The following is a 20,751-nucleotide window of genomic DNA, read 5'->3' on the forward strand; positions in this document are numbered from 1 at the left end:
ACCCTACCAACCGAGAACACATTTTACTTTTCAGTGCCATCCTGTTCCTTTGGTTAAGTCCTCTGCAGAATTTCCCTTTATATATACTAGAATTACCCATCCCATTGTGATGGTAGACCTGATGTGCTCCTGCCTGTCCTGGGGTCTATGCGAGTGCCTCTTATTGGGTTCTTTGGCCTTGTATTATATGCTGTTCTTCTCGCCTCTCTTTGTTCCCTCTTTCTCCCAGTCCTCAATCTACAGTAAAACTCTAATTGTCCAGCATCCAGTGGTCCGGCACTCCTGATAGTCCAGTACTAACTGAAACCCGGAAGTGCTCCAGCCAGCCGGATAATTGGAGCTGCTCTGCCCCCGGCTTCCCCAAGTCTGACGCTGGTCAGTTTCAGCAGCGGTGGACTTGGGGAAGCCCTGGGGCAGAGCAGCTGGAGTGCTGCCGGGTTGGTCCCACAGCACCACCCTCTCCCATGCTAAATAGTTCTCCGCCAAACCCCCCCACCCCAGACCCCTCATAGCCCTCCTTCCGGTACTTCGGCATAAATGATAATCTGGCACCCCGTGGGTCCTGAAGGTGCCGTATTATCAGAAGCTTACTGTTATCAGTATTTTCTCTTCCTGTAGTTTTCATCCTATTCTTCTCTCCCCTGCTCTGCCATCATACTGCTCACCCACGAACTCACTGAAAGCCACTTGCATCTCCTGCATGCCCCATTATGCTGCTTTCAAGCCTCACATGCCACACTTTGGTGTGGGGATGGGAAGTAGGAGGAAATGGAAGCTACAAGCCCAGCCCACCTTATCCTACTCTATCCTAACTTCTCAAGTCTTCCACGTTTTCTCGAAGGTTCTCTGTGACAGATAGTTTGACAGACACCTCTCCTTTTATAATAGTATAGATTCCTGTAATATTTTACCTCTGCCCTTACAGACAGCTGCTGATTAGCTCCACGCTAGTTACCAAGAAAGTGGACATCTGTTGTCCATCCTTGCCAAGTCAGCAGTAACACTTACAATGAACAGATGGTTCACCAGGCATCATGTTCTATGCCTCATACATATACTTCATGTCATCTATTGATAAACGTACCGCCTGCCTCAGCTGACCTAAGTTTATTAGAAAGCAATAATGAAAAATCAAGCTATCAGAGTATCATATCCCTCTGCCTGTACTGGAAACTGCAGCAACAGAACAAACACCACATAAGTAGTATTACCAAAGTAAGGTAAGTGTGGATACCTTGACTGCAAATTAGCCCATTCAGGGTCTTCTTCAAAAACACCCTTAAGGAAGCGCTCCTGTCGCAATCTTAGGGTCTTCCCTTCACATTTAACAAGAACCAGTGGGATCCCTTTCTGAAGCGTCCAAGTGTTCATCATCTCTTTGATCTCCATAAGTTTTCCCATATGGCCGAACTGAAATGACCACAGACAATGACACACTCTAAAGCATCCCCCCAAATAAATCTATGCACATTTGAGCTTGCAAGCCAGATAACCAGCGCTGACAATCTGATAGACTGGTTTGCCTTCTGACTCTGGGAGCTAGCCAGGACTGAATGATCAGTAAGTTTCCAGGAGACTCAAGAAACCACAGCGGTCCTGGTACACGACATCCATTTAACAAATAATAGCAGAAAACTTTATTGCCAGAAAGCCAGTACAGGTATGTGCATATGAATTGTAAGAAGATCTTTGGGAAGCACAGATTTCCCAGTCCATCTTCTCTGCTCCCCAGACAGAGGGTGTATTTTTTGGATAAATCTGGATATATATGTTTTTCTAATCTCATGCCTAGTGCTTGTCTACACTACTCCAAATTTGACTCCGAAAGGTTAAATTTAGTGCCAAGCCTCTTGTCAAGGGGGAGTATATCTGTTGATTTAAAAAAACCTGTAGGTCAGTAGAAGGGACTTAGTGGTGTAGACACATTTATTATAAAATCGACCTAACACAGCTTACTTTGACTTAACCTCATATTGTAGACCAGGGTTAAATGTAGAACTGGGAGACACTAGAACTGTGTTCCATTCCTGGATGTACCATATGCTTTCTGTCACAATATACCTAACTGCAAGTAATGAATAGCTTAATTTCAAAGGTGCTGTGTAAGGTCATAAACCTCAATTTGGATCAAATTCTTGTATGCATTGTGGCCAATCTGTGCTCAGACACCTGTGTATTTCTGGAATATTCCAGAATAAAAATGGAGCATGCAATAACAGCATTCAGAAAAAGACCAATTGACCAATAATCTGTTGTCTAGCAAGTGACATTCAAAGCCATTCCTTTCTTCTAAATTTTGTCTCTTTTTTGTTTTTTTAATTCACTCTTCCTCATGGCAAACATATCTCTAGTGAATAAAGCAAGTGACAAGCTCCACTGCACTACAGTTTAGATCCAGGATACACATTTAGTAAATGCAACATATCTAGAACTACTTTCTCAGAGTCTGAGTGCATCAAGTCAAGGACAAGCTGAGCAGTTACCAGTCTGAAGAATGGAGATGCAAGTTTTGTTTTCTAAGCCCTACAATCAGCAGTCGGCCATCTTGTCTGTCTGATGCTTTACCTTCCAATAATTTACTTACTGTGTTGCCAAGGGGCCTAGAAGCTGTATAGCAAAAGTTGCCAGAAGAGAAATCACTTTCAGAACATGTCTGTAAAACATAAAAGAAAGGTGAATCCTAACATATTTAACATGGTTTCAGAAGAGTTCATTTAAAAAAAATCAAAGAGACCAATCAAATAACTTAATACATTTGAAGTTACAAATGCCATTCACTAAACAAAAGGCTACTAATGACAGATCCTCACCAATGTTTCTTACTGTCTCATTTGAGCATATTGAGTAGGTATGTTTGTACAAGGATAAGTTTACCAGTGACAAACAACATATCTATATATTTGCAACTGCTGCACATGTTTATTGTTTATATATAAATTAAAAAAGAAAGAGTGTATCTGTCTAGGTGTCTGTCTGCAAGTCCATTTGTTTAAGAACTCCTCCTAAACAGTAAGAACCAGGGACACCAAATTTGGTATGCAACTTCTTCTTCTCTTAACTTAAAGCAAGGTCAGAGTTTGGGTATGCCAGGACAAATGGAAGCCCTGGCAAAGGGACAGTTTTCTATAACATGCAAAGGGAGAGGCTGCTTCTGGAGGGATGCAATAAGGAAAGTGGCCACTGTGGATAGTGAACCTGCAGGGGAGAGCTAACATGCAGAGTGTCCATTGGGGGCACCACCAAGGGAGTGGCCAACAGGGCTGGTGCTCTACCACTTGCCTGCCAGCATACTGGTGAGTAGCTCCCTTGCCCCAAACCCTTTCCCTCCCTCTGGCCCTTGGCCACAATGCCTTGGGGTGAAGGGAGAGAACAGGCCCCAAGAGGGCTGGGAGGGTGACCGGGGGAGGGAGAAGAGAGACTAGGCCCTTGGCCCCCAACTCTTGCACCCTCCCCCCACATCCTCAAGGACCAAAGCCCTCCCTGACAGACTCAGGCAATGTCAGGTAAGTCTGCTAATATAACATATTTCAGCAACAAACAGAACGTGCATTGGCCATGCTGTTCCACAAGTCATCATTCTTTGCATTTGTGTAGCTGTATGTCTTCAAGTAGTGAATTATTCCTTTTTGAAACACCTCCTCCGATAGGAAATCTTTGAGCATCTTCAAAATACAAGCTCCCTAAAATAGGGAAATAGCAAATATTCAAATAAATTTTTTATTGCATTCCTTTACTCATGTGTTGTTTAGTCAGTGATGGTTAAATTAAGAGCTTAAAGTATATTGCTAACCTGGTATGAACAGAACAATTGCTTCAGAGATATGCACTGAATATTTTCATTAGCCAGGTGAAAATGGGTATTCAAGACATGATGCCCAAAGACATACTCGTCATCTCTTTGGAGCATTCTGAAATGTAACAGCTACCATGGAGACCTATTTAAGGTTACCGGATAATTTAAAAAATATACTGGACACACTTGATCTCGGATGGGGGTGGGGACTGACTGGGAGGGGAACAGGGCTTGCTGGGAGGAGGTGGTGGGGAGGGGGGGAGGGAGCAGAATGACCAGCAAGAAGCAGGACTGGGCAGGATGGGGTTGGGGGGAGCGGAACTGGCCAGGGGAGATCAGGTGAAGGAACCAGCCAGCGGGAAGCAGGGCTGGCTGGGAGGGGGTTGGGGGTGGATTGGGGGGAGAAACCAGTCAGCGGGGAGCAGGGTTGGCCCAGGCACATGCAGATCCCAGGTCAGTACCTGTCCTGCACATGGTCCCAGTGGGGCTCACAGGCGAGTCTGGCCCCGAGGATTCCATCCCGCCCTGGCTCTGCCCCCCTCCTCTCTACTGTGTAGTTGCGTACTGACTGCCTGCCTGGCAGTGTGAGCGTGTCTACCAGCCAGGCAGTACGCAACTACGTACTGATACTCATGATAATAATAAAAAATTAATTAGAAAATAATGGACATTTATATGTCCGGTATTTTCTCAATTTGTTTCCCAGACAGAAAGCTCAAATTCCGGACTGTCCAGTTCAAAACTGGACACCTGGCAACCCTAGACCTATTGGATTCTGGCAGTCAGGTCACTGGTAGTTAGCATAGCACAGAAGTGTTGAAATGTATTTGTAATATAGTTTTTGCCACTGTCTGATTTCAGTGCTCTCATACAATGTGAAAGGGTATCCCCCCTCATCCCAAAGAAAGTTGAATTGTCTCTATTGATAATAACCAAGGTTCTGTAATTTTGTATCTGACAGTGAATTCTACAGACAAAAAACTGCAAATATCTAGAAGTCATTAATGACAAATTTTCAGTACCAGCAAATGGATTCTCGATTCACTGACTTTGGATTTTAGACAAAAGAACAGCTATATTACAATAACGGGGATTAAAAATCTTGCTCGTGTATCTGTATACAGCCATATTGACTCTGGTTAATATTATAGTTAAGATTGTTCTACAATGAGATAACAAAAACACACGCCTTGTCACTTGGTTAGCTTTTCATTTGAAGGACCTCAAAATTCTTTATAAACTCCAATTAACTTTTTAGTACTAAAGAGTGTACATGCATGTTTGGGTAATTAACTAATTTAAACAGCTATTAAATAGACTGATTAATAAACTTAAATCAAGAGTTCACACAAATTCACATTAGTATTCTATCAGATTCCAGTGGGGATCAGATGCTGATCTGACATAGTGAAGGAATTCTGTATAAAGAGTAAATGCCAATGCTACATAAATTAATTTCTTTTATTGCTTGGGATAATAACAATCAATTATGCTGTAATTTAATATTGTTAATATAAATATCATAGACGTATACCATAAACCAAGTAATGTTGTTACTACTTCTGTCATATGTATTTAAAGCATCCTCTGCTTTGGTCTCTGGATATATTGAAACTTTACTCCCAAACAGTTGTTAAATACCTATGTATTGGCTATTGACCTTATTCTCTTGGAATCCCCAACAGAAGCCCAGCACTGGAGTTTCCAGTTCTTCAGCTCCTCAAAGCAGAGGAAGCTTGAAGTTAGTGAAGAACAGGGCTACTGTGTTGACTGAAAAGCCTTCTTGACTTCACATGTCTTTTATAAGTTTCAGAAAGAACTTGGGCCTTGTACTGGTGCAACTGTCCTGTGTAGACAACTTAATGTGAATTTAAACCAATATAGTTTTAAAAGTGCTAACTCCTTTGTGGACACTCCAATTTTAATATAGGAACCACTTACTTCCGATGGTCTTAAATCTATTGAAAATTAGTTAAGTCAAATGGAAAGAAGCAACTTAAAGTAAAATTATTGATTTAAACTCTATTTTATTCAATAACTGGTTTAAGTTAAACTGGTGCAACTTTCCAGGGTAGCCTACACTGAGAAGCCAGGGTAGGCTTTAGTTTTGGTTGCCGCTGCAAAATAAATAAATAAATAAATAAAATGAATAAGGAGCACCCGACAGCCTGTTTTCCTTCAAGGATACTTTATAAGGATCAACCATGTGTGTTAGCATGGCCACAGAACCATAGATTATGTGACTGGATTGGCCATTTTACTCCTCTTGTTGCCTGCACTCTAGTTTAAGCTGCTGAGATGGGATGACACTGCCAGCCAATTAACATATAAACTGGAAGTTCAAACTAGTAAAATATTATATATCAAATAAAATGCAACAGCTATTTCATTGTTGCCACATCATCTCAAGGGATCTAAGGAGGACAGGAAACAGAACAATATGAATCCACACTTACAATGACTGGTTAAGAAAGTAATTTAGTATAAAAAAAAATCACACCGTTCTCATTAGTGTTTGCTTTCTATACTCATGATTTCTTCTAAAACAAAATCAGAATGTTCTTTCAGGAGTGCAACCGGCAGGATAAGTTGCATGTTACACATAACTCTTTGGTGAAGCAAATACTGTCCACACAGGAGTACTGCAGTAGGCTCAGGAATTAGGGTTGTTCTGCTATATCTTGGTTGGGGCCAGGATCGATAAGCCTGTGAAACATCCTATCCATGCCCTATTTGTAATATAAAGTGAGGTTCCATCCACAGCAATTCAGAGCTGTGTGTTGAAGATGGGGCAGGATGTGGCTACATTGATGCACTGGCCAACACTTCTACAGATGGTGCGGAGAGGAGAATGCGGCTGGATTGGAAGGTTAACATACCACGAGATGGACTGGTATAAAGGGAATAATGTCTTAACACATATGCAATTCTTATTGAACTCTCCTGTACACCGCCCATGTATTCAGACCAAACATGGGCCAGGATTTCACCTTAGTTATTATTAGTGAGTAACCTTGTGTGACCAGAGCCAAGGGGTTAGCAAAATGGAACCATAATAAATCCATTCATGGGAGGTTAGAAAAAATGTAGAGAGCCAGTGTGAAATTGGTCATCATACTTCAAAATTCACAGTTTTCCCTCCAAATTCCTCACTTTCAGGTTGCTTAGACTTTCAAGTATCATGGCTGCAAAAAATCTTTTTGCATTCATGAACTGATATACAGTACCTTGTCATAGGATACAGTATCAAACATTTCCTTTATTTGAATAGGCGTTTCTGCTGGGTTGGAGATTGGATGAGATGAATTTAATGAATCCCTTGCAATTGCACCAAAACATACATTCTGAAAGTAATCCTCCTGTGGGATGTAAGGACAATTATCACCTTCTAGATAGGATATGTATCAAACAGGTACACATACAATGTAAATACTGAAAACCTCATTCAAAAACCTCTTCCTGGGCATAATGATCAAGTGCAACTCCTGCAAGAAAAGATTCAAACTATACTGCTATTTTTGCTTCACATTTAAAATACCTAAAATTTGCATACTTTGCACAAAAAACCTTGCAAAAAAACCCATTTTACTTCCTAACAAAAACAGATCTGATACAAATTCTCAGATCCAAACTCCCCAATATGTCAGTGAAAATAATGACCATCATAATCTAAGTTCAGATCCAATACTGGCCTCTATTAGAGTGGAGCATAGGCTCTGCTGTAATTAAAGGTGAATTGTTCATGAAGGGCTGAATCCAGTTTGAGTGTTCATAATTCACAAAATAATTTTGCAAATTTGGCCTCTAATAATTTCTAGGGAGAGCAAATAGTTGTTATATGCTAAATAATTTTATGCATATAGTGTGCCAGCATAATCCATGATTGAATAAAAGCAGGTGTCTGGAAATTATGTAGAAAATTAAAAAATAGGCAAATTCAAGGTTTGAGTTTCGAGATAAATTCAATTGTGAGTTGTGAACAAATATGAGAAGCTTTTGCCTCAAGTATATTTTTTTCAAAATAATGTTTGTCTCCAGAAAAAATGCCTTCTCAACCATAACTATATTGTGTAAATGCTATAATGCAACATACCACATAGATTCTTAGCTTTTAGTGGAATCCTTTTTAAAAGAAGAACATTGCTTAGATTTAGGAAAGAGAGATATAATAGGGGTTACAAAGAAAAATGAGAATAAATTTTACTACAAAAATGTGCAAACAGACCAGGCATTAATTCTAAAGATATATTGCTATTCTAAACTTCAGATGCTCTCTTTGCTAACACTTTTGTAGACAATACATTTTATTGTATTTTTCTGATAGTGACCTGTTTTTCAACAGAACCCAACAGAGAAAAAGGATTAGCAAGATAGCAATATTACTTACAATCTGCAGCTCTGAGTATGTAGCATTAATAGATACCAACTCCATGAATCTGGCAAAACCTTCATTTAGCCAAATGTCGTTCCACCATTCCATAGTAACCAGATTACCAAACCACTAAAAGAAAAATTCTAAAGTAAACAAAAGGTAAAATGAAACTTGGCAATTGCTATTTTTAACAAGGGAGCTTTTCCTTAAGTTCAGGCACATTAGTGTGCTTTATTAAGATCAAAGTTGATTTACACAAAGAAAACTTGAACAAAACAAAAAAAGGACAAAACCAGAATTTAATGAAATATGATAAGAAATGTTAGATTTTTATTTCTGAATCTACGTGCATTTTTTTAAAAAAAAGCTATTCTATATTCTGTCACACTATAAATCAAAGGAAGCAAAAGTTTGAATTGACATGGAGGATGAAATAGCTTATTACTTCTGAGAGTAGACCCTCTAATGAGCATTGCAACATCTTGTTAGAGAGCATGGGAGAAGCTTACACTCCTATTACTTGCTTACTACATCTGTTCTGTGAATTAATTGAATGCTTCATTTTCAATGCTATTTGGCTCACAAACACATTCATAGTTATTCCCCCTTTTTACTATTTTTTAAGCTTTGAAAATAAGAAAAGTCAACATTTACTAATACATGCAGCCACCATAATAAAAAGAAGCCTGAGAGTGTTTTTGGATTTAAATATTTGTAAGTTGACAAGGAAGCAAGAATTGACAGGATTTTTTTTTTAAGTTAAGGGACTAAATTCTGCTTGCATTTACAAATGTCAGTCTGGAATAACTCCTCTGAAATCAATGGAGTTACTCCAGCTTGCCACTGGCATAATGGAGAGCTAAAATTTGTCCTAAATGCTTTCACTTAGCACTCTAAATTCTACTACAGAAAGGTACCTTAATAAATAATGTTGATTACTATTATTATTATTATTATTATTACTCACAATCCTTCTCCCTTCTAAGTCATTTGTTCTCTTGGCTACATGCATAACATTAATACTGTTAAAGCTCTTTAGATTGTCTGTACTTCAGCCTTAGCTTTTAACTACCCTCTCTATATGAGTGGCTTGTTTTTCAGGGTTACAAAAAAGCAATCTAAGTTAAATTCAGAAAAAAGTTACCTGATGTGCTAACTCATGGCCTATCACCTTTGTGACCCACAGTTTGTCGAATGCCGAGGAGGTCTTGGGATCATAGAGCAGTGAAGTTTCTCTATATGTGATGAGACCCCAATTTTCCATAGCTCCTGATTGGAAATCAGGGATAGCAACAAGATCTAAGGTGTAAAATAAAGGCTGTGTTATTACTGAGTACAGTATTAACTTTTCAAGTTCTTTGTTGTGGACAAGTTCAATGATCACGTGTTCTTTCCCAAACTCAGTGCAATCACATCCATTGACTCTGGTCAGACCTTCAGAGAAGAAAGGGAGAGAAAGTGGGAAAGACAGGGACAAATCAACTTTCAAGATTCAAAACAAGACTCCTCTTTGATGAGTATAGCAGTGGAATAACATGAGCCCCTTTTAATTGGAGAAGGAACTGTAGGCTGGATAAATAAGCATTACAGTCAAGATACATTTGCTAGCAAAGCCGATGCTAGAATCTGACAGAGACACAACTTTTTTTGCTTTACTTTTCTTCCTTATTTTTAAATGGATATCAGAGAGACACCAGATTTTAGTAATAAAATACAGGCCTACCATCCAGAAAGCTGTCTCCAGCTCTGCTTCCTGTGTAATCTTACAGCAAGAGTGGGAAAACTTTTTGGATTGTGGCTACTAATTCTCAGAAAAATCTGTTGGGGTCCATACACAAGAGAGAAGCAAAACAAAAACAAAAACCACCCTCACTGACGTGGTCCCTGACTGAGGAAAAGGAAGACACCACATTCTCCTCCCACACCAGAGCCTAAGGGGGACCGTGTACTCCAGCCCTGCAGTGGGGCAGCAGGGGCACTGGAGTGTCAGCACGGGTTCTCCCCATGCTGCAGGGGATGCCCTGAGCCTCCAGGGCCGGATCCAGGTAAGCCAGGGGTCCCATCCAGCCCCCCTCTCCCCACAGGCTTACGGTTCCCCACCCCTGCCCTACAGGGAAGAAAGATGGCTCTGTGAATAAAGGCCCTGGAGTGGGATTTAGAAAAACTGAGGGTTCTTTCCCTAGCTCTGTCATAAATGACCTTGGGAAAATCAATTAATTTCTTTCTGCCTGAGCTCCTCACCTGTATAATGGTGATATTAACTATACTTCTTTATCCCACAAGCATGTTGAGAATAAATTCATCCATATTAGTGAACAGCTATATTATTGTGGTGATAAGCACCATAGGAAAGCCTAGAAATAAATATTCATATACACAATCAGTGTAGGGGCAAGCTGAGACCATACAGCAAGCAAAATATCTACATTTGAGTATTGCACTTGGCCCTGAACCACTGGGCTGGGTTGGGCAGTTGCAGAAACTCAGATCTTCCAGTTTGCTCCCTGCTAATTTTCTCCCTCTGTTGGGAGCTGCCACTGTTGCACACTCCTACAGAACTATTTACCCAACCGCATGCAAGGCCTGAAAAATACTGCTGGTCAGAAAACAAACTACTACAAACCATGCACCCTTGTACACTCTGTGTGTGTTACCTGCTTGAAATGCAAATGCCTTACCATCAGCTCTATAAATCCGGATTACATTTACACATTCAGGTGGTCCTTTCTAGCAAAGCAATTCAATTGACAAACATGCTAGGTCATCCTATAGCTCTCATAGTAAACAATTTTGTAAAATATAATGTTGGAAGTTTACTTTTTCTATTCAGATTGACTTGTCTTACATTAAAAAGTGTACATCTTGTATAAGAGAGAGGGACTTGTCAAAAACAAAATAAAATCTCCAAATATTATGAGACTTCCAGGCAGGAAAGGAAAACCAAAACATGTATGAAAGAACATTATCTGCATAAGGAAGATTATTTGTCAGGGATGAATGATCTGCTTCTTGCCAAACCATTAGAATGCATCATGAGCTTTTAATATTTATAATCTCATTTGCAAGCTAGCTCCATATTTGACATGAGTAATAAAAAGGTCCACTACAAAGACACTTTTTAGCTAATGCTCTTCCAAGTAAAATGCTAACTAAAGGCTGCCCTTGTTCTGAGTACTTCTGCTGCTGAATCTCTTTGGTCTGCCTCTCCCTGTCACTTTGCTCTGGTTGCTCTTCAGAGTTGTTTTCTGTCTCCATAGCTCTTGCAGGCAGGGAGAGGAAGAGATCCTCTCATGCATCTTGTTCTTCTGTAATTTTTCAGTGTCTGTTGATAGAATATGGTTCTGAATTCATTATTTACTTGATTTCAGCATTGCTTTCCCTTTGGAAAATCCAATCCTGATTTAATGGTTAATTGCACTGTGGTACAATAGTCTTTAAAAAAAAACCCTAAACTATTTTAATTATGAAAGAGCACAACAGAGTTGAAATGCTGAGTCACATGCTGTGAAACCATACACTTGGGAGTCACAAAGGACTCCCTGTGAAGTTACTCCTGATCACTGCTGTGGGTCAATCAAAGAAGAGACTGAACCCAAAGAATTCCTCTCAGGTTTTACACAGAGCTCAGTATAATTCTAGAAACCTCTATTTCAGGGATCCCCAATCTGTGGAGTGCACCCTTCTAGGAATGGCCAGGGATGCAGCGGAGCCATCCAGCACCATTTGGCCCTCCGGTTCCTGCTCTTGGCCATAGGACCCTGGCTCCCACTCTTGGGCACTGGTCCCAGCCCAGGGAATGCAGACACATTCCCTTAGTGGTAAATAGAGTTGCCAGGTGTCCGGTTTTGAACCAGACAGTCCAGTATTTGAGTTTTCTGTTTGGGAAATAAATTGAGAAAATATAAATGAGAAAATATACATGTCCGGTATTTTCTAAATAAGATGTAATGTAATTGTGATGTAATGTCAAGTGTGTCCAGTATTTTTGTTGAAACCATCTGGCAACCCTAGAAAGAGGGAGCAAAAGAGGTAAAGTTTGGACACTGCTACTCTATTCTCAAGAGTAAGCATTTGCAGGATTGGACACATACTTATGTACTTAGCAAGACTCGCGACCATGATTTATGAAGTTGCCACAACTGGGGACACAACAGGAGGATTTTTTAAATACAGTAAAAATCTGATTAGCCAAATTTCAATTACTGGAAACAGCTAGTTAACTGAAACAGGGGCCAGTGTGCTACAGTTTATTAACTACACTGAAAATTGCCTCAATTTAGATAATCTATTCATTTGTCTTCCCGGGCACTCACATAAACGATATTATGCTGTAATGGAATCTCAGATTCTCCAAGTTCTTTCATTTGCTCCTTTATTTCAAGAGGATAACTTCCCACTCCAATATTCTGCACAAATCTTGTATTTTGATTGTTCTCACATAGTCAAGCTACATTGTTAATTAAAGGCTTTCAGGTTTATCCAGGGTACATCTCAGAGAATTTTGCTTTCATAAGGAAAAACATTTTGATTTCAGACAAACTATGCAGAAACCCATACGCACTCTATTTCAAAACAATCTTTCAAATAACATGTTGGCCTTTTGTAGCTAAAATACAATTTTGAATTGCTCACTCAGTTTTGTGAGAGAAAGAAGAAATTAAACCAATTTCGTCACTGAAAGAGTTATATATAGACTGTAATCAGCAATTCAGCAGATGACACTAAACTGGGGAAAAGGTAAATACACTTTAGGGTAGGAAGAGAGTTCAGAGTGACCTACATAAATTGGAGGATTGAGCCAAAAGAAATCTGATGAGGTTCAACAAGAATAAGTGCAGAGTCCTGCATTTAGGGCGGATGGGTCCCATGATCTACTACAAGCAGGGGACCGCCTGGCTAAGTGGCAGCTCTGCAGAAAAGGAAGTGGGGATTATAGTCTATGAGAAGCTGGATATGAGTCAACAATGTGCCCTTGTTGCCAATAAGTATAATAATATATTGGGCTGCATTAGTAAGAGCATTGCCAGCAGAGAGAGCAGGGGTGGGCCAGATCTGGCCCACCAAACAGGTTGATATGGCCTACAGAGGCCCTGCCGCTTCCCCGCTCCCTGGCCAATTAAGGCCTGAGGGGCAGGGGTAAACACATGAAGTTTCCTCCACCCTGCCCCCGCCCTTCAAGGAGAATGCAGTGCTTAGAAGTGCCATGCGCTCCTGGCAGGGCGAGAGGAGCTTCGCGTTCTCCCCCACCCCCAAGCCTTGATTGGCCTGGGGGGCAGAAGAGAGAAGACGTGAAGTCTCCTCCCACCCCTAGGGCCATGGGTGCCTAGAGGAACCTCTGGGAGGGAGCAAACGCATTCTGCCACACCCAGACCAATCATGGTCTGTGGGTGGGGAAGCAGGGAAATATCCTGGCCCCGCCCCTTCCACCTGAGGCCCCACCCTTATAGTGAAGCCCGGGGTAACTTCAAAAATTTCTGAAGTGGCCCCCAGCAAAAAATTATTGCCCACCACTGAGATAGCGGGCAGTGATTATTACCCTCTATTTGGCACTGCTGAGGCCACATCTGGAGTACTGCATCCAGTTTTGCCCCTACCTCACTGCAGAAAGTATGTGGACAAATTGGAGAGTCCAGTGGACAGTAATGAAAATGAGTAGGGGACTAGTGCTAACGATTTATGAGGAGAGGCTGAGGGGACTGGGCTTATTGAGTCTTCAGAAGAGAAGAATGAGGGGGTTAGATAGCAACCTTCAACTATCTGAAAAGGTGTTCCTAAGAGGATGGATCCAAGCTGTTCTCAGTGGTGACAGATGACAGAGCAGGGAGAAATGTTCTCAAGTTGCAATGAGAGAGATCTAGTTTGGCCACCATGAAAAATTATTTCACTAGGAAGGAGGTAAAGCACTGGAATGGATTGCTTAGGGAGTGGTGAAATCTTCATCCTTAGAAAATTTTAAGGGAAAGCCCTGGCTGGGATGATTTAGTTGAAGCTGGTCCTGCTTTGCGCAAGGGATGATCTCCTGAGGTCTTTTCCAACCCCAATCTTCTGATTCAATTATTGTTGTTTGACTTACCCAGTTTTGGTAAGGGAAAGCTAATATTAAAGTACTTCTCATAAAATTCCAGTAGTTTCACTGCCGCTTCTAAGGCATAATGTGCTTGATTCCATTTGTCAGGTGATACGTAGATGGATACCTGTGACAATTAATTACAGCAGTGATTCCCAAAGTTCTTCATATTTGGATCAATTCCTTTCCTGACATCTCAATCACATACTTTCTCTGCAGCAACCTCAGCACTTGGTACTATGCAAAATTTTTATTATAAATGTTATTAGGCAGAAAAACTGGAAATTAACTTGCTTTAATGCAGTAAGTATAACTGTTTGGTTACATCAACTGATTTGTACCTGTGTTGTTTATTTCCCCTTCCTGGGTATATGACTTCACATTTTCAGTCTCTCTCCTCATTGCCTGTAAACCTCACTGCTCTAATAAATAATGTCAAGCCCTAAGGTAACCTAAATTATTGGCCATGCTGAAACCTGAACTCACCTTGATTCCTGATGATGTTGTAGTCTGCACAGACTTAAAATCACAAACTATGTAGGCTACAAGGTAAGTGCTCATTTTAACAGTGACTTCAAAATGATCTTCCAACAGACCTCCTTTGAGTTCAATTGTTTTAATCTGCAATAGGGAAAAAAGCAATGTTCTTTTATTAAAAATTCCCACAAACCGATAAATTGATACCATGAGTTAACTAAATAATTGATGGCAAACCAAAAATCAACCCAGAATTCAAAGAAGTTACATCAGGAAAAATTATTCATTATTCACATGCTGGGAGCATACACAATGTTCTAGACCCTGCACAAGGAAACACAATGGTAAAATCCCTGTGCCACAGAGCTTAAAGTTGTGGGCCCCAATGCTATAGCAGGATGGTCTTTCCTCTTTAAGGGTAGTGGTGGCCAAGAGCCAGTCTACTGTTCCTTTTTAAAAGCATGATTGTAGGCACAGTTCCTGAGTGATCTGGGGAATTTTAGTCCTGCAAGGTCATGTGACAGTCAGGAGCGCTACTGCAGTACATAAGGAAAATGTATGGCTTAGCTTAAAAGGCTGAAAGACCTGCAAGAAGGGGGAGCCCATTGCAGGAAAGCCTCAGGAGGAAAGCACTGTAAGAGACTGTGAAGCCCAAGAGGGAAGCCTATAAGGAGGGTGGACTGTGAAAATGGTGATAAAGGGCTGGAAGGAACTAGTGACTCTGGGGTAGGGGGATGAAAAATGTAAAGCTCAGCTGTTGTTTTAGATTAAGAAACCAGATCCCCCCAAAAGGTGAGTTGATTAGAAGGCTTCAGTTGTGGACATCTGATTGACTAAGGAAGAAGGTAAACTAAGCAGTGGATAAACCCAATGTCAAACTGGGTACACTGCTGCTGCACTTACGTAAGTGCTTAGATTTATACATATGAATAGTCCCTTTGAGTTCAACGGAATTATGAAAATATATGTAGTTGAATATATTCATAAGGCTTTGCAGCACCATGTTGTATTTGGTCTATACTGTATTCTGTTTTATACAGGGTTAGTCTAAAATTTTCTTTCAAAATTTTTTTTTCCTATGAAAAATTGAATTTTTGACTAAAGTATTTTCATGGAAAGGGTCTGCTTTCCTCAAAAAAGTTTTGATATTTCTTATCAGAAAACTGAAAACCTGAAAACTAACAACATTTCAGTTGATAAATTTCTAGGGTGTTTTTTTTTGGATGAACATGTGATATTTTCTCTTGAAAATGCCACCTAACCATTGTTTTCATTTTTACCCACATTTTCAGCACGAAAAAATAAAAACATTTCCTGACCAGTACTTTAGTCAGTTAAAAATAAGAATTAGAAACTGAATATTCAGAGCTGTTATGTGATTGTATCACCAATCTTTTAACAGAATCTTACCTTTGGCATGTTGGACAATGCAATATGTTTTTTCTCTCTCCTTATTGTAATGGCAAATTTGGCTTTGAAAGATGGTTCGTCAAAACATGGAAAAGCCATTCGTGCTGAGGTAGGCTCAAAATCTGTAGTGGCTATTATCCTGTGAGACATAATGCAGAAAAAAATATTTCCAAGTTTACATGAAATCAAGATCGGCGAGGAGTCCTCTGGCACCTTATAGACTAACTGAAGTGCAGGAGCATAAGCTTTCGTGGGCAAAGACCCACTTCATCAGATGCATGCCATCTGACGAAGTGGGTCTTTGCCCACGAAAGCTTATGCTCCTACACTTCAGTTAGTCTATAAGGTGCCACAGGACTCCTCACCGCTTTTGCAGATTCAAACTAACATGGGTACCCCTCTGATACATGAAATCAAGAGAGACACTAATTTTGGATCATAGCCTGCAATGGGTTTAGCCCTTGATCTAGCAAGTTTATAAGAATAAAGTTTCTAAACAGTACTGTTATGCTTTTTATTGGTTAAAATATGGCTCAAATACCAGTAAAATAATAGATTTTCTTGAATGTTTTGGGATCTCTGTCCACTTTGCTTCAGTATGAGCAGGGTAAGATTAATTCTTCAGGGAGTCCGGGGTTTTAGATTTTGTAGGGCCTCTAGGCTCCAAGGTGGAGCCAAAAATGAGATTTTCAGAATGAGGGAGAGGCCTCCAGGTTAGGGTAGAAGGTTATGATGTGAGAGAGGGTGAGGACTCCAGCTTGGGGTATGGTGTGGGTTCTAGGCCAGGGCCCCCCAGTGATCCCTAAAGTTGCATGCTTAGAGGATGGGGTGCCTCCTCTGCTGCAAAATAAGTGATGACCTAGGACAGGAGTTTTCAAACTTTGGGTCACGGCTTGTAAGGATAAGCCACTAGTTTGCCATTAGACACTTTGTTTACCTGAGCATTCGCAGGCAAGGTTGCATGCAGCTCCCAGTGGCTGCGGTACACCATTCCCGACCAATGGGTGCTGTGGGAAGTGGTGTAAGCTGGGCTACTGCTTCCCACAATTCCCACTAGCTAGGAACAGTGTGCCACGGCCACTGGGAGCTGAGAGTGGCCATGCCTGCAGATGCTCAGGTAAACAAAGCGTCTCGCAGCCAGCTAGCAGCTTACCCTTACAGCCGCAACCCAACGTTTAAAAACCCTTGGCCTAGGATTTTGAATAAAAAAACCTATACTTAGTAATACAAAACTTTGCTGCTATCATTTTTATCTGTTGCACCCCCAATGAATTGTTGCTCAGGGAGAGCTTTCCCCACCACTCACAGATAGCCACCTATTATTCCCCAGTGTATAATTCTTTGAGGCATCACATACCAGCTGCCATTCTTCCTCTGACTCAGGAGAACAGAGCCAGACTCACAGCAATAGCACTTGTAATTGGGCCATAAGGATTACTGCTGAGCCGAGCAACGCACACCATGCCCCAAGCCCAACTGAAGAGGAAACCCCTTATTACTGCTTTTTGTTCAAGGAGACCCCCCGACTGATTTTACACTGGTGGACCATCACTGACTTCAATGCAATTACTTCAGACCTATGTCTGCAGTGTGGCCCTCCCACTGAGCCACTTGCTTCTTAATTAGCATTTTCATTAAAAGTTTCATACACAGAAAGCTCGGGCTAATTGCTTTGCTTTCATACAAGTCACATCACAGGAAGACATCCAATTAACATTAAATAGTGAGAGAAGACAAAAGGTATTTATGCCTTGAGATCAGGGCATAAATACCTGTAAAACTTTATACAGTTTAGTTGTAGCTGTGTCAGCCCCAAGATACTAGAGACCTGAAGAAGAGCAGTGTGGCTTGAAAGTGTCTACCCCTCTCACCAGTAGAAGATGGTCCAATGAAAGATATTACCTTTCCCACCTTGTATCTCTAGAAAACTTCACACAGATTCCTTACCTTGTTTCCCCATCACGAGTTTTGTAAGTACTTTTGTAAAATCCATCAAAACCATCTGCCAGTTGTGCATGAAACTCTATGACAATCAGGTATCGCTGACCAGCTGTTAACACTTCAGGAGCCTGCAGGGCAATTTGCTCATGTGCAGGATGCTCTAAAACTTGAAGCTGTTTTCCTGGTTTCCTGGACTCCAAACCATCTTTGGGCAGAAGAACTGCACTGGTGATTTCAAGGCTTTTGCTGTGCAAGATGATAAAGCTAGTGTCCTTTCTCACAAGGATCTCTATCCTCTCCAGTCCAGTAAAATGTAGAGAAGAAAGATTAGGGTGGACACAGAGATCATATTGGATTGGGATTACCATATCAGGAAGCCTCAGCTTGTTCCAAGGAAATGGTTTGCTATTAGTAGAGAAATTCACATTGGCTTTACCTATCTGATGTTTAAATGAATAAATTCCCAGAGAATAAATGTGTAATAGCTGCAGCACTACTACCAATGAACATATTCTACAGAGACTAGTCATTGCAAAGATTATCCTCTTAGAACAAAAGAAAAAACTGTAGCTTCTTCTGGCTAAAACTTCCAGATCCTGAAAGTATTGTTTGCTTGGAATGCATCATGTACTGGCAGTAATGTAGTTTCCCAATGAATTCTCATCTAAAGAAAAATAAAACAGATATCTTAACTGTAAGAAAAGTCAGCCTTACTTGTTAAATCTTTAGCAGTAATAATCAAGCTTTCTGCACAAAACACACAGACAAGGATGGCTCAGGTTACATGTATTTAAATGGTTAAAATGACAACAGGTACTCAAAATGTTATGGGTATATCTACACTGAAATAAAAGATCCACAGCTGATCTGTGTCTGCTGACTTAGGCTCAAGGGGCTTGCCTGTAGGCCTATTAAATTGTGGTGTAGACGTTTGAGCTTAGGTTGGAGCATAGAGCTTGGCTTCAGCCCAAACCTGAAAGTCTACACTGTAACCGTATAACCCCACAGCCCAAACCCTACCAACCCAAGCCAGCTGACCCAGACCAGCCACAGCTACAACAGGGTCTTTCATCACACTGTCGATGTACCTGAAGTGCCTCAGACAATTGTTTGAAAATACAATAAAGCCCCATTTCATCCAGGGACTATTTATGTGGTTGAAGTTAGATACTTGCTCAAGTTACCTTGCTGAATTGAAACCTAAATCAATATATCAAAATAAAAATACTATGTGGTTAATGTTTATATAAAAAATGATGTAGCAAGAAAAAAAACAATTCCCCATTTTGCCAACCTGCCTTTGATACTTGCTTTATTGTCAGCTTTCCTAAAAATCTACAGCTCACAGCAGGTCCTGAAGGTCAGCATATGAGGCAGAAAATTTTTGCATTTGTCTGGTATTATATTTGCAGGGGCCAAGAACTCGCACATCTATTTCCTCTTAAGAGACAGGGTTTGTGGAATAAGGTACTAACAGAAGCAAATCGTTTCTCACAGCAGGTCTTTATTTAGTGGTGTAATTTTAGCAGCTGCATACCAGACTGCTTGTACGGCCTACAACTGCTAAAATTGTCATTGGTGCCTGTCTATGAAACTGTTACTCTTCTTACCAAATTGCTCCCTTGTCCCCTTTATCAAAGTTAAGCTACAGGGAACTGATTGGAGGGCCCCTTCATAAAAGTTTAGAAAGTTACAAAAGAGAATTCTAGAGCTCTGTAAATAATAAACTTCCTAAAATAAGACTGTAATAAAAACGGAACACACATTTTTAAAATATGATTTGTTTATATTATCTTAAATTAAAAAAAACAGGCCAAAATAAATATTAAATCACTGAAAAATAGAATATTTCTGTGTGGTGCATACACCACATTGTTTAAAAGATGGCTGACGACTGTAATGAAAATAATTAAGAGCAGAAAAGTTATTACAGGTAGTTTCTACTAACAGCTTCTTCTTCAAGCACAGAATGAATCCTCTTTCCCACGCACAGCCCTTCCTCACCCCCCCCCCCCCCCCCGCCCCCAGCTCTCTTACATGATCCTTTTGGAATGTTTCTGTCTGATCACGGTACCTTTCCTGCAAAAACAGCTTTAGTTTTTTTTTAAAAGAAGCAAATGCACAGAAACGTCTGTATACCACTGTCTCCCATTTCCCTCTGCAGGCTTGAATTGTGCTGTCTTTATTTTCACTTTTGTTTTCATTCGGAGTCAGTCACCAGTAGGTTTCAAGATTATGTTCACCAAATACAGCTCATACTGATCATTTATCACAATTAACCCAGCCCAAGTATAATTTTTTCAGGCCCTGTACAAACTTGTAACATGGGCCCCCTCCACACTCACATATCATGATCCCTCATCCCTTACATACAATCTCATCAGCCATGGAAGAGGTTTTACTCTGAAATTACTGAAAAATACCCTTTTTCTATTTTTGTTTAACATAACATCCAGCCTGAGAGTCCTGCAAGTTTGATGACTATTTTGTAACTTTGAGTGTTGATTTCTTGATTTTTTTATTCTAATGAACCATATTTTCTAATTAGGCTAATTAAATTTGAAGAATTATTTTTCTGGCCTTTTTCATTGCAAAATCATGAATTAGCTCCCCAAAGTCAATATCTCTTAAGTTCACAATCACTAGACAAGGTAGCTTGATGGCTTCACTGTTCTTGCCCCATTGTAGAAT

General features: G+C 40.4%; 1 protein-coding gene across 3 annotated transcripts in view; it reads right to left on the bottom strand.

The window, feature by feature from the left end:
- The window catches only part of ERAP2 (endoplasmic reticulum aminopeptidase 2), a 43,278-nt gene extending 23,031 nt beyond the window's left edge, over positions 1–20,247 (bottom strand). The window contains exons 1-11 of one of the 3 annotated variants that reach the window (XM_075932098.1): positions 20,135–20,247; positions 18,067–18,724; positions 16,120–16,258; positions 14,719–14,853; positions 14,239–14,359; positions 9,310–9,464; positions 8,181–8,294; positions 7,021–7,152; positions 3,549–3,680; positions 2,585–2,653; positions 1,235–1,410 (exon numbers count right to left, since the gene is read on the bottom strand). In XM_075932098.1, coding sequence (XP_075788213.1) covers positions 1,235–1,410; positions 2,585–2,653; positions 3,549–3,680; positions 7,021–7,152; positions 8,181–8,294; positions 9,310–9,464; positions 14,239–14,359; positions 14,719–14,853; positions 16,120–16,258; positions 18,067–18,590 — 1,697 coding nt within the window. In that variant the 5' untranslated portion in view covers positions 18,591–18,724; positions 20,135–20,247. Of the gene's footprint in view, positions 1–1,234; positions 1,411–2,584; positions 2,654–3,548; positions 3,681–7,020; positions 7,153–8,180; positions 8,295–9,309; positions 9,465–14,238; positions 14,360–14,718; positions 14,854–16,119; positions 16,259–18,066; positions 18,725–20,097 lie in introns of all 3 variants that reach the window. The other 2 variants (XM_014571310.3, XM_075932099.1) reach the window with 2 other exon arrangements.
- Positions 20,248–20,751: the final 504 nt, after the last annotated feature.

This window comes from Pelodiscus sinensis, chromosome 6, assembly GCF_049634645.1.
Source record: "Pelodiscus sinensis isolate JC-2024 chromosome 6, ASM4963464v1, whole genome shotgun sequence".
In the NCBI taxonomy this organism is placed as follows: domain Eukaryota; kingdom Metazoa; phylum Chordata; order Testudines; family Trionychidae; genus Pelodiscus; species Pelodiscus sinensis.